This window comes from Halichoerus grypus, chromosome 2 (genome assembly GCF_964656455.1).
Source record: "Halichoerus grypus chromosome 2, mHalGry1.hap1.1, whole genome shotgun sequence".
Classification (NCBI taxonomy): domain Eukaryota; kingdom Metazoa; phylum Chordata; class Mammalia; order Carnivora; family Phocidae; genus Halichoerus; species Halichoerus grypus.
In genome coordinates, this window is record NC_135713.1 from 94,560,714 (window position 1) to 94,575,191 (window position 14,478).

The window sequence follows — 14,478 nt, forward strand, 5'->3', positions numbered from 1 at the left end:
AGTCAAATAACTTTAAAAGGGCATTATGTTCTGCTACAAATACAATTGAAACGGATTGTTTAGGAGCAGATCAGAAATGGTACAGAATTTTGCACTTAATTTCCTCAGTTATCATTTACAATAAGAACCTCTGGGCTTGACAGCCAAGTCTAAACAGTAGTAAATTAGTACAAATTTATACTGATTTTACTCTAATAATCGTAATAAAAGCTTATAGATTTGGCACTAATTACATAAATGCCTAATGATCTTGAAAATTACTCTGGTTAGAAATATATTACTAATCTAAACTTTGTTGTTGGCTGGCTCTGAAAAATCAGAACATTAGAGATGGTTCGCTTCACTTGTGCAAAGCACTTTAAATTGTTCAAGTAGTTTAACATATTCAAGAAGAAAATAAAGAGCATTTAACTTTATTTACAGCCATAAGTGGAATTGGGAACCGAGCTGAACTTAGAAACTTTGACCAAAAGAGCAGGATGTGGGCCAGGATGCAAGCGCGGTGGGCCGGGCGGAGGATCGGGAGCCCGGCGGGAAGGGTGCAGAGGGCGCGAATCGACACTCTGCGCGGGACCCTGAAGCTGACTGCGGGCCCTGGAAGCACCGCGGGGGGAGCCGACTCCTTTTTTCCTCTCTAGGCCTGCTGAAGGGGTGGTACTCTTTAGGCGCGGGGTCCCAGCCGGGGCATCTGTACCCTCGGTTCAGGACTGCTAGGCGGCAGCGAAGTCTAGGCGCAGTCTAGAGGCCGCGCTGGGCCCTGGTTGTGCTGCGTATTGGCAGGCCCGAGCCCGCAGCAGGCCAGTGTTGCCCAGAGCGCGCGGGCGGGAGGGACTCTCGGGTCACGCGGGGGTCAAGCCCTGCTCTGTCCTTTGCACTGCCTCGGGCCCGGGAAGATCCTAGTCGTCGGCGACTGAGCTGCACCTGGGAGGGACGAGGGGCAAGGAAAAGGAAAGGTGTGACTGGAGAAAATCGCGGGGAAGAACCATCGGAGGCCGGGCCGCGAAGCCCGGGGCGAGGCCGAGGCGGCCTCCGCTGCTTTAGCGGCTGCTCGCGGCTGGAGCTGCCAGGGCTGCCGCCACCGCCTCCTCCGGGCGGGCGCGGGCGGGCGGGCGGAGTGGGGGACTCTCCCGGCGCTGACATTTGCAGGCTGCCCTCCTGATTGGTCCCCTCGCCGAGCTGCTCACGGGTTCATTCAACTGTTAAGCACCTCCCCGTCTCTCTAAAGGACATTATAATGCAAGAAGCCCCCTTTTTAACCACAAACCGAATTTTCTTTCATTTAGGTGATCTATATATATCTATATCGTATAGCTTATAGCTTATATCTATTTTAAATAACTTAAAGCCGCTAAAATTTGGGGGGGAACAGCTTTCGCCCTGGAGCGGTGCGCGATGCTGTCTCACGCCGACCTCCTGGACGCCAGGCTAGGTGAGTGCGCGCCTCTCGCCCGGGCAGCCAGGAGAAGCCGGGGCAGGAAATTGTCAATTTGTTCCTTATTTTACCTTAATGCGCCCTAAATGGACTAATTTCTTTAAAAGTAATTGTGCTGTATTAAAGTTTAATTTGATTTAACATCGTCTTTTTTTAAAAAAAATCTATGGAATATGTAGATCCAAAAAAGGACTAGGGAAATGTTACTTTTTGTTTTTCCTTTTTTCCCCTCTTTCCTCCCTCTCCCTTATTATTATTAATTTTTTTTTTGAACGGCGATCTATCCTGAGATAATTTGTTAGGAGGTGTTTTTCTTTCTCTCTTTCCCCCTCCTGTTTGCTTTGATTTGGGATTTTTTTCTTCTCTTTTTTCCTCTCTCTCTCCCCACTACCTCCTTCTCTACCCCTCATTTAAGTATGATTGAACTTGTAAAAATCTGGCATAAACGAGAAGCCGCTGCAATCGAGGCGGATTTTCTAAGTGTGTTCATTGAGAAAGGAGAAAAGCCAAATTCATCCCCACAGGCATCCCCGCCTGCAAGGGACTCGTCATTGCCAATGTCTGAGAGGAACGCGCCTTTTATTTCTCCGGAAAGAAAAGTTGAATTCTCTAAAGTTTGATTCACTGTTCTCCGTATAGAGTTTCCTTGAGTTTCCTTAATGCGGTCTGGGTTGCTGGGCTCTGGGTTTCCGGTTTGGGAATCTTTGGTGATGGATGTGACTCCATTTTCCAAACACTTTCTCTGATTCGAGGGAGAGGCGGAGCTGATTTGGGTTGATTTCAGAGGGAGGAAGGCTTGGAGAGAATTATTCATCTTCCAAAAGTGAGAGGGAATCGGCTGAGGGCCGGAGGTAGAGTTCGCTAAGCTGCCTAAGCGCAGGTGGGGCAGCAACCAAGGAATCGCTTAATTTTCTTTCTTTCTTTTCTCCCCCCGCCCCACCCCGCCCCGGTCCGAGGATACGCTTTCGCGTTCCTGCGGCTTACAGGGGTATGGTTCATGAAAGGGACTCGGAGGCACGTTTCTTTGCCGGGACTGGGAGTGTTTCACTGCGGGAGATAAGAAAGCATGTGCCGGTTACTACGGGAGCTGGCTGCCGAGAGAGGGGAAAGGGCCGGGAGATGGTATTCCAACCTGGCCGTCCAAATTCTGGGGAACCCGGCTGAGCATCCCGGGAGTCTCCCCCGTAGGGCGAACGTGGGCGCGGAGGGAGCCGAGGATGGGGCTGAAGGCGGACCGCGCCGTGAGGACAGTCCCTCCTGGCATCGCCAGGAAAGTAGTGACCGCGATCCCCTTGCCTCCTCAGGTATGAAAGATGCCGCCGAGCTTCTGGGCCACCGGGAGGCGGTGAAGTGTAGGCTGGGCGTGGGGGGCTCCGACCCTGGGGGCCATCCGGGGGACCTAGCGCCCAACTCCGACCCAGTCGAGGGAGCCACGCTGCTGCCCGGGGAGGACATCACTACAGTGGGCTCTACGCCGGCCTCGCTGGCGGTGAGCGCAAAGGACCCGGACAAACAGCCGGGGCCCCAAGGCGGCCCGAACCCCAGCCAAGCCGGCCAGCAGCAGGGCCAACAGAAGCAGAAGCGCCACCGGACGCGCTTCACGCCCGCGCAGCTCAACGAGTTGGAGAGGAGCTTCGCGAAGACTCACTACCCCGACATCTTTATGCGCGAGGAGCTGGCGCTGCGTATCGGGCTGACGGAGTCGCGAGTGCAGGTACGCCGGGCTTGGGCGCGGGGGCAGCAGACAAGGAGGGGCGGGAGGATTTGGGCGAAAGAAGTGGGGTCTTTTCCTTGCCGGGATCCTGGGCTTGCGCTGCGGCTGCCTGTGAGTTCCATGGACAAGCAGGTCCCCCATCTCCCACCAGTATAGCCACATTCCCACAGAAATGCCTCAAAAGCGAAGCCGGCGTTGTTCGACTGTTAGGTGGTCTCATTCGTCTTGACTGAGAAGGGAAGTTCCGCATCTCCCGGCCTCCGCACCTCCCAGCCTCTGCGTCTCCCTGGCGGCTAAGCTGAGCGCGCACCTCCACTCCAGCTCGAGTTATTGACAAGTATTTCATTACCCCCTAATGAGTTTGTGGAAGGCGTCTGGATAAATGGGGGAATGCAACAATTATACAGAAAACTTGAAAAGGCGGAAAATAAGACATAATGGCACCTTAACAAAAAATCCACACCTGGGGTTCACGGTGTAGCTTTATATCTCCCTCCCGCCGCTCTCAGGGAAAATACCCCTAGCTTTCATGTTTGCAAAGGTTTTAAATTTTGATGGTCTACCAGTGCGCTGGGGTGGCTGAAGAGATCCGTTACAGTCTGTGAGCCCTGGTTTTCGCCTAAGGAAACTGGGAAGGGGAGATGAAGGCTTTCTGTTGTAGATATCCGATCTGAAGAAAGGACATTTAGGGCAGGAATGATTGACAGGTAGTAGACGAAATCATTACTGACCCCTTGTTCTCGTCCAACCACCCTCCAAGTTGTAAATTATATATAACTTATAAAATCACACCTATAACTTTTCCGAAAATTGGGGAATAAAAATATAAGCCCAGCGAATATCAGATTTTTTTTCGCTTTTTAAAAGAATGAAAAAAATATATCAGGTATTTTATGGACAAGTGCTGGAGGTGAAGTTCCAAGGCGCGCAGTTAGTCTTGAGCTATCCAGCGTTCTGAAAACCTTCCTTTCCTGTCTCGGTCGTGGTATTTTCTCTCTGTCATGCTGGGTGTCAACTGTAGCTCTAGGTGCTTTAACAAATTAAGTTTAAAGATCTCAGTTCCTTTACATTTGATCTAAGAAGTAAGAGACAAGGGTGTCCATAATCACAGGGTTGAATATTTCTGTCTTTGTGCGACATTTTAAAGACAGTTTAACCTGGAAAAATAGCATATGCTCTGTTCTAAATAGTCAGCAAATGAATATCATCATTGGGGACTTAAAGTGGTCAGATTAATACAGAAATAATCAAGGTATAATATAGATTAACATTTTAACTCTGTATAAGTCTGGGTGGTTTAATTAGTGAACTTTGGAAGCCTTGAACCATGGGCCATTGAAATTAAATACCCAGAGTGTTAATTGCATTGTGCAGATATATACTATTCATGCTTTTAAAAATTTTTTACCTACCTCCTCTTTTTAAATCTGAAGTTGAGTCCAAACCTTAACAGAAATACACAGTTTCAATACTTCCATTACTGTTAACGATAATACTGACTTGTTAAAATCTTGTAGGTTCAAAGTTCATAAATTTGCTTTTTGTCCCTCAAGAGAAATACTACCTAATATTTTTTGTTTTAAAGAGTAAAATGCTGTTGCTTAACCTAGACATAGTGGTAATTAGCTTAAATTAAAATAGAACTTAGAATCACAAATAAAATATAATTGGACAACTGACTTTATGAAAAAAGAAAATGAGGTCTATTAAACTTTATTAGGTCTTCCAAAGGTTAATGGCAGTGATTCTTTTAATAGAAAAAGTTGTAAATGAAATAAAATACAAACTATGTAATAGAAAGTTATTTTCAAAAAGTACACAAAAGAATAATCAAGAAGAAAAAGACAAAGTACTTTAATTGTTCTAGCATAATGTTCAACAAAAGATAATAGCTCGAGGCTGCTGATAGGAACAATTTAATAGAATGGCAATTTCAATATTTTTAAAAATAATGTCTCATAGTTTAAAAAGTAATCAGATCAACATAACCTTCTTAATTAACACTTCAGAATGATTAACATTATGTAATGTAATGCAGAAATAATTTATGGAAAATGTATTTACTTCACAATTCACTGTACCACTGCTCCTTGACCAAATTCAAATTAAATAGTAATTGGTTTATGTTCTTATATGATGAGTCCTTCATAGTTTTCTTTATAGTTAACAGATTGCCACACATTCTTTTCAGTATGTGGGCCACTGCACTGATTAAAAATGATCTAAACATTTAATTTATTACAATTGTATGTTTTTAAAGATGCTTTTTAATTCTAGACTAACTGATCCAACATACTTGTTTTTATCTATATCTGGTATATATCATACTTTTAAGTATTTATTAAAGCACCTCTACTTACATGGAGGCCAATTCCATGTCTGATATTGCTGCCTTTTTCTGGCTAGTGTAATAAAACCGTTCCTTTTATAGCATGCCATTATTAGAAACCAATTTCAGAATTATTTATAACCTGGAATGGCTTATTAAGCAGCAATGCGAGAATCATGCAAATTATGCGATCAAATGCAATATAATAAGCATAATCATTAGTCTCTAGCACGGATTAATTAACTTTCAATATTTTATTTACATAAAAACCAAATCAGTGAAATAACTTCTGCACAGTCAGGCTTGCCTTTCAATATTTTATACGAACAAAAATAATGTGCTGTAATTCCATTGACCGTGTCCCCCAGAATGGCCCTGTCACCTGCCACATCTTAATAGGGGGACAAGCTGAGAGTATTTTCTAGTTTTCTAATGGAATGAGAAATTGCATTTTCTTCCTCTCCCAGCACTATTAAAGTGTAATGAATTCGGCCCAGAGTTCACGGCTGGCTGATCGAAATGAACCTGAGATCTCGGCTTTAATACAGCTCCCCAGATTTCCTCCCAAATCTTCACATTAATCATTTGCTGGATTCCAATGAGATCTTCATAAAGCGTTTGCTTCGAGGGGGGGAAAAAAGTAATATTCTCTCTTTCTCCCTCTCTTTCTCTATTTCTGAGCCATTTATAGTTGGGGAATTAAACGGGCTATATATTTTAAAATACATTTACAGTATGTCTATATTACTGTAACAGGAGATATCATGAAAGTGGATTTTTAAATTCCAACCTCCATTAGATTCTCACTGTTGTATTAAGCATTTTCTAAGAAGAGCTGCATTTCAGACTGAGTACAAAGTTGGCCCTTGGCTGCGGTTAATATATTTTCTGGAGTTGTCATCTGTGCATTCTCAAAATCTCCCTTAGGTTTTCCCTGCATTTTAATCCGTCATGCTCTAGTTTTCAAGTGGAAACATTCACATTTTAAAAACATATGCATCATAGCTTGGAACGGAGGTGCTCAGACCCCATGCAGATTTTTTTCCCCAACCCCAGTAAGCCATGAAACATAAAAAATTTTGTAGCCATCATTTGACTACTAACCCTCAAACATAATTGAGCACAATTTTTCGATTATTCCTATAATATTTAGTTCTTTAACAGCTGTTCTTTTCCACCTGTGCCTGAGGTTCAGAAACCTTTCTAGCAGGTGTGTTTTCCACTGAAATTCTATGGGGCAATCCCACCCCCCCTTCTTTCTTTCTGCTGCTTCTCTTCCCACTCCCCCACAGATGTCCGCCACCCTCCTCCCTCACTGCCCGTTCCAAACATTCAAACATTTCGGGATTCACTGACACTTCGCAGGATGTTAGGAACCAGTCTTTATAGATACCTTTCAAAATATATCCGGGTGTGGAATGTGAGATGGGACCACTTGGATATAGACACTGTCCCTGTCTAGGGCTTCACGCAGTCTACTTCCCCTCATTCCAGCCTTGGATGGGGAATGCAAAGTGACCTGTGGCCGCAGGTCTCCTCGCTGGCTCCTGCGGGTTACTCTCCGCTCGAGGCCACTAACAGCTCAATTCGTGGCCGGCGGCATTGATCCCAGTTACTATCAAGGGCCCCACAGCCTCATTAATCCGGCGTGCCACCAACTCAAGGGGCTTTAGCAAGTAAGGGACCCGGCATCTTTATAGATCCGGAACTTGGGGTAGGCAGAAACATGGCAAATGAGGCAGAAACCAGAGAAAGATAATAGGGTGGGCAATGGCACGAGTAGGGTAGCAGTGCCAGGCCCGACCCAAAGGCGGGCAATGATTCTAGATTGCAATGCCGTTCACACTGTTAAGCATAGAGTGTCTCCACCTGCACGGGTGTAACACGCCTCTGTGAATAGCTGGCTCACCGACAACGGGTCAGGTACGTCCATACTCAGGATCCTTTATCTTGCAGAATAAACACTAAATATTAGCTTGGATTAACAGATGAATAACATTTTGGTCATGAATATGGTCAAATTGCGTTTGCCAAATTCTAAGAGGAAACTCCCATCAGTACCTGAGCTGTGTCTCGCATCATTTATATTTATGCACAGTAAACCTCCAACTGACTAGATGTTAAAGTGCAAGCCTGCCAAGTAGGCATGCTGCATATTATTATCATCATTTTTAAATATCAAATTCAAATATAGCGAGACAGGAGGCTACCTTGGTGAGGCAGCTTACTTGACATCTTTCAGAAGAAACTTTCCTTCCCCTATGGTAGTGAATATGACATTAATAGGCAAATTTGTCTGGTAAGTTCAGAAATTCAGGGTTACTGTGAATAAAGAACGAGTAGAAGGTTTATTTTTATTTGGAGTATATTTTATCAAACACATCTCCTTTAAAAAGATTCGTGGCTATTGGGTCTACGCAAAATTAAATTTGATTCATTACTAGTGTGAACTTTAAACTTGACCTTTAATTTGTAGTCAGAAAATTTGCTTTCAGTTCATAGATGAAACGGATGAAACGGGGGGGGGGGCAGGGGACTTGAGGAATTGGAGGCCTTGTAGTCTCAGGTCCTCAGTAAGTTCCTGAAAATAGACTGGCAGGCCCCAGGGCTCAGGGTTCTGGCAGCAGGTTCCAGCATATCTGCACAGCTCAGATAAAAGGTGCTCCTAGAGGGGTTTGAGAATGAGGCAAGGAGACTTGTGGCAGTAGCACCAGTCGCTACGAATCACAAGTCACGGTGGCGACCCAAACTACACCGTAGCTCAGTGCCGCCCGCTTTCCCACATGGATCACTATATTAACCTCTCCGCTCTGTCATCCGTGGCGTTAGAGGTTTTCCTTTGTCTTTCGATTTTGAAACTGGCTATGTCATCCACAGCCTTTTATCAATTTCCAAATTTCCAGCGTTTCTGAAAATTCTATACCCCATCAGTGTTATAAGGCACGCTATTAAGCCACATGGGTACACATGTTTATCTTCATTTGTACACCTGTGGGTCCAATTTTGACACATGCCTGCCTGCAGACTTGTGCATCTAAGCTGTGCACAGAATGTGCCAGCGTGCAGGGGCGTGGTGAACACTGCACGCGGTTGGTATGTTTGCCCCGAGTGTAAGCTCCAGGGCACCACCACGCAGGACCCCGGAAGTTGGCGCTTGCTGAGTGCAAGGGGCACCAGTTGTCTCCAGCTGACGTAGAACCGCGGTCTCTGGCTGGCCGTGGGGCGCGTTGGGTCGAAGGCACTTGTTCCACCTGGGGCAGTGCCTGACGCAGGTTTCTCAGGCTCCAGCCCCCGCCCCTCCGGGCCGGCGGGCTTGCTAATAGCGCTCTGTCTCCCGCCCCGCCCGCTCCAGGTCTGGTTCCAGAACCGGCGCGCTAAGTGGAAGAAGCGCAAGAAGACCACCAACGTGTTCCGCGCGCCGGGAACGCTGCTGCCCACGCCAGGCCTGCCTCAGTTTCCGTCAGCCGCCGCCGCAGCCGCCGCTGCCATGGGCGACAGCCTGTGCTCTTTCCACGCCAACGACACCCGCTGGGCGGCGGCCGCCATGCCGGGCGTGTCACAGCTACCGCTGCCGCCGGCTCTGGGCAGGCAGCAAGCCATGGCGCAGTCGCTGTCCCAGTGCAGCCTGGCGGCCGGGCCGCCGCCCAACTCCATGGGCCTGTCCAACAGCCTGGCGGGCTCCAACGGCGCGGGGCTGCAGTCGCATCTTTACCAGCCCGCCTTCCCCGGCATGGTGCCCGCCTCCCTCCCCGGCCCCAGCAACGTCTCCGGCTCGCCCCAGCTCTGCAGCTCCCCGGACAGCAGCGACGTGTGGCGGGGCACGAGCATCGCCTCCCTCCGCCGCAAGGCGCTAGAGCACACAGTCTCCATGAGCTTCACTTAATGCAGCCGCGCCCAGCCCGCTCCGCCCCCGGCGCCGCCCTCAGGGCCGCCCCGAGGTCCTTCGGCGCGCGCCCGGGCCCCCGCTCCCTGCCCGGGCCCCTGCCCCGGCGCCCTGCCCCATCCCCTCCCGGCCTCCGCCACTTCTCGTTTTGTTCTCTCCTCTCTCGTTCGCTCTCTCGGGCTCACCCCAAGCCCCAGCCCGCGAGGCCTCCCCTCCGCCTGATTTCGCTCGCCCCGGTCCCCTCGCCCCCTCCCGCTCAGCTCCTCTTCCCGTCTCCCCTAATCTTCCCTGGCGCCCTTCTCCCGCGCCTCACCGCGCCCTTTCCAGCTACCCCCGGCCACCCGGCTCGCACGTAGAGTGCTCGCGCCCTCCTCCCAGCCCTCCGACTGGCGGCACTCTCACCTACACCTTCAACACGACGCCTACGACCCCCTCGCCCGCCGCCTCCCCTCCGGTCCCTTCTTTACCCGCACCTCACGCCCCTCCTCCCGCGCCCTGCAAAAAGCATCCTTCCCGCCATTTTACTTACCAGGGAGTCGACTCAGGATCTGAAATCAGACACCAATGGACTGGTTTGTGGGCAGAAACACACACACTCGCAACTCTCGCTCACTCTCAGACACTACATACACTCGCGCACACACACATACACAGTGCACCTAGGTCACACACGGACGTGTTCAAGGGACAGCACAATGTTAGGGATTTTCGTCTTAAAGGAGGACAAGCATCTGCTACAACCGCCTCATCTGAGGGCCCAACTGATATAATTTGATTTGTCCCTGTATTCTTTCTCCGAACTCCTCGTTTTCTTTCCTCTCCCACCACCCTACCCTTGCACCATCCACCCAGTCACATCCATGCAGCCCTCTATTGGCTTGCAAAAGAACACTTTTATTTTATCTTTTATTTTTTTAAGCACAACTGTGTGAGGTTATTGAAGGGAAGGCTTCTCAGGAGGAACATGCCAGTGGATTGGGTGGCTGGAGTAGACTAAAACAGTCATATGATGAAGAAGAGGTGATCTTACCCATTTTGATTAGTCTTTATAAGGAAGAATAAAGTAAACGTAAGAAAATTTTCCTTTTGTAAAAGTAAAAGCCACATCTCTTTTCTGGATCCTTCAGGACTGGGGTTTGTTTGCTTCCTTTTCCGTTTTCTCTCTCCTCGCTGCTCTGTGCCCTAGGTTGTTTTGTGGTCGTCCTGTCGTCCCTCGTGCCCCTCGGCCACCGCCCTGGCCCTTGCCGGCTGCCGATGGATGCACTCGGACATCTACAACCCTGCAACTTTGTACAGAGAAACACAATCAGCTCTTTCTGCATGTGCTGGTCAAATCCAAACCCAGAGAACAGAAGCGCTTTCGAAGAATGAACAAACATGTGAAATAGGATGTTTTGTGTAGATAAAGCATTCTTGTTACATACTGGTCAATTTGTGATATGTTTTAACTTATTGTCTGTGCTTATTTATGGAATTTGGTTTTCTTAATAAATGTTTGAGCTAATATAAAGCATATTATTTGACTTTTCCGGACAAGTTTATATCAAGTTAAATGTAAATGGTTAAAATAAAATCATTTTCAGTATGTGATATGGAGAATGATGGGTTTTGCTGCGACTGAATTTCAGGAGAGGGTCTCATGAGGGAGGGGGAGAGAGCTCGTCCTGTAGGCTCTCAATTCGAGCTCAACCGGGCCGCGGGATCCCGGAGTTTGGGACTGTGAGCCCTCCAGCCGGCTGGGGTTCAGTTTCCGGGTTGCACGGCAGCCTAGGCAGCGCTCTCCCGCACAGCGTCTGGTCGAAGAGGCCAGGCCTCGAATCACGCAGTGCGCAGGCCGGAAGTGAGAAGGCCGGGCGGTGAGGGCCTCAAGCGAGCTCGAGGCCTCGCGAGGCTTTGGGCCGGCCCGGGCGTAGGGAGCGGGAGATGGGCCCCAGGGCACAGCTGCCGGCGGGCACAGCTGCCGGCACTAAACGCAGGGCCCGTGAGTTGATAAGCTTTTCGTGTGAACGGTTTCCCCCGGGCAAAGGAGTGGAGGGCGACCCTGGGCTGGCTGTGTGCGTGTGATGGGAAGGCGGTAGGGGAGCGTAAGGACCACAGAGACGGAAGCGTGGGAACCGGGAGCTCTGCCCTCCGGCGTCACCAAAAGTCCCGTCTGGCCTCAGGTACACAATGGATGTGAAAGGGCCGGGGTGGAGGGAGGTGGGGGGTGGGGGAAGGTAGTGATTTCCTTTCCTAGGCCCTAGGCCTCCCGGCCTTCTGAAGGAGGCTACCGGGTCCCTTTGTGTCCTCAGGATCTAGGCTCGGCTTCCGGTACCCGGGACTCTGGACCTCCCATGCGGAGGGAAACTGCACATCTGAAAAAGAGTGCCCTGCACGACCTGGCTTTGGGTTGTGCCTCTCAGGTTTTGCCTCATCTGGGCACTCTAATTTTCTCAGGGTCCTTACTTGGTGCGAGCTAAGCTCGAATATAGCCACGTGCTCGGGGGACATCCCCACACTAACTAGTAGTGAAAATTGCTGTTTCTTTGGTAGTCTGGGAGGGACGGTGGTGGGTGTGTTTTAAACTTGGAAGCAAATCAATATCACAGGCTTTCTTTGGAAGGCTAATCAAAATCGATCTTGTGGTTTAAAATTTAAGGGTCATTATAGGCGTTGAGAGTGCACCCATTCCCATGGGAAGATTTCTCATTTGGTTGCCACTGAGTGTAAATCCTGAAAGGACCCTTGCCCTAGAATATAGTTTTGTACCACAGGGCTACATGTGAATTTTAGGAACTGTTGTAATTGTTACTCAACTAAGAGCACAGTCGAATCTCCTCGAAGGCAAGGACAAAAAGGCATGATTTTTCTATGATAAAGAAAAATTAAATCTTCATGTTACCTTAGGAATTAGAGGTAAAATTGGTGGGTAGGATTCACAGAATATTTCAATTCTACGTTTTCTAAAGGGTATTTTTAATATAAGGTTAAAATATTAAAGAAGATAAAAACATGCTCATTTGGGATTTGATATAAAAATGGAACATTTCTATATTTTAGAATTCTAGAATTTAGCATAATAACTACATTTCTGAAATGTCTGTAGATGAAAAATACGTTTTCTTGTTTTTACATTTCATCATATTCTCTCTTGTCTTAACGTAGTGCTGTTTTTTTTTTTAAAATTGAAATCGTAGCTACTGTAATCTCAAGTCACATTTAAGAGATCAGTACAAATTACAGATTGCTTTACCAGCGAGCATGGAAGGTTGTTTACAAGGATGCTAATTTTACAGCTTTTTTATGCTGCTATAAAGCATAACTTTATGATGTAGGAATGCAATAAAGGATGCTAAATGGAATCCTTAAAAATTGTATTTCTCAAAAGCAAGGGAAATCTTTCATTTGAAAAAAAAAAAAATGGCCCAACTCAGAACACTGATGAGAAGTTACAAATCAACTGAAGTGATAGATGCTTTCAAATATACTTATATTTCATAATATAGTGGTTATTTATCAATATTATAATGAAAGTGTACAGAGTTTTTTTCACTTGACCTGACTTTAGAATAGTATTTGTTTCTATAGCAATAGATTTCTGTGTTAAGAATCCTGAATATTTTAATGTCATATATGCTATTAGCATAAGGGAAGGCAACCTGGTCTAAATTGTTAAAGTTGACAGTTTAGAAAATGGTCATAAAAATGAGAGAATGAAAACCTTAATCATAAGCCTGAAAGATTTCTGCATTTTGAGGGAGGAAAAAGAGCCTAAAAACAAAATAATGCTTCTTATTATTTTTTACTCTTTATCAGCAGCAATTGTGTCTCAAAACTGTTAAAGTTATAATAATAATTACATTCAAAAGGGAATAAAGACAAAAATGATGACTAATATTAGAACACAAGGTAGATAAGTACAACATGCTGGATGTCCTGCCTCTAATGAATTGTACTTTTTGCTGAGTTGCCTGTTTGGCATTGAATACCATCACCACATGCTGGCTAGAAAAAGTCAAAGTTTATCATGATGTTACTATGTGATTGATTTATTTGAATATACATATTCATCCTTGTGTATTTTTTTCCTCAAGATTGGTACTAAATATATGTGGCATAACAAGATGGCCTAATAATGATGTTGCACTTAGTTTACCTTTTGCTGATGGTGGAAGAAATAGGGTATAGGAATTCAACCTACTAAAGATGATGTTAGGTATTGAATACAAAATAGGATGTGGAGCAACTTGGGTAAATCAAGGTAGATGTAAATGGAGAATACAGACGAAATCCTAACATTGGAGCAATTTATGTTTGATGTCCTCAATGACTGCTTCTTGTAAAAATGAAAATGTTTTTAATTTGTGTTGAGGACTTTATATTTTAATTTTTAGGATAAAGAAAAAACTTAGCCCACAAAGATGTGTCTTCTAGTAATGGCAGTAGTTAACCTGTCAGTTGAAAGAATGTAACCTTCCTTTTCTCCTTTTCATGAAGTAAAGGTAATCTCATCTGAGGGCATTTATGTGAACAAGTAACAGCATGGCATGGTGAAACTACTGGCTCATTAATCGTGGCATCTACTTCCTACAGGGTTCCTTGATTAGTTAGATTCATTCATTGGGCATTTCGGAGTTTTTGATTTGTCACCATTGACTAGGCTCACTGAGTTCAGGCTAAATTGAGCCAGAAGCAATGTTTATTAGTAATTTTGTAGTACAGGCTACCCTAATAATTCAGCCCAAATATCTCATCTGAAAAATATCCATTCACCCTCGCTTCTAATGTGGGTTGCAGCTGTGTTCATAGGGAATTGAAAGAGCACAAGTGATTGGGCATGTATTTTCTAAATTATTAATATGATGGCTAATAGCTGTAAACCCATCCTCGTATCCAATGCAGAAATTATGATTCATTTTAAAAATGAAAGCAGCAACAAAGGGGGGCACCCCCTGCCTGGCTCTCGGCTCTCATCAGTGCAGAGCTTTTGGTACAGGAACCATGGCCTATTTAGCATGTGGTCATTACGGAGAGAAACAGAACAATGCCTTTCGCTTTTCTTCTTGTGTGCTCTATCAAAATAAGGCATGCATTTATAAGACTTACTAGAAAATGCTTTTAAAGAATTTTAGGCATGAGCT

General features: G+C 46.3%; 1 protein-coding gene across 1 annotated transcript; it reads left to right on the top strand.

Moving 5' to 3' along the window:
* Positions 1-1,392: 1,392 nt before the first annotated feature.
* Positions 1,393-9,358, top strand: OTP (orthopedia homeobox). Its single transcript, XM_036090136.2, has 3 exons — positions 1,393-1,429; positions 2,737-3,146; positions 8,828-9,358. The coding sequence occupies exons 1-3, from the start codon at positions 1,393-1,395 to the stop codon at positions 9,356-9,358; spliced, it is 978 nt and encodes a 325-aa protein (XP_035946029.1).
* Positions 9,359-14,478: the final 5,120 nt, after the last annotated feature.

What these genes read in the sequence shown, in the direction of transcription:
- OTP (XM_036090136.2), top strand. Translation starts at nt 1,393, where the DNA reads ATGCTGTCTCACGCCGACCTCCTGGACGCCAGGCTAG. An exon ending in CCTCCTGGACGCCAGGCTAG is followed by an intron (nt 1,430 to 2,736) that starts GTGAGTGCGCGC and finishes TTGCCTCCTCAG; the next exon opens with GTATGAAAGATGCCGCCGAG. An exon ending in TGACGGAGTCGCGAGTGCAG is followed by an intron (nt 3,147 to 8,827) that starts GTACGCCGGGCT and finishes CGCCCGCTCCAG; the next exon opens with GTCTGGTTCCAGAACCGGCG.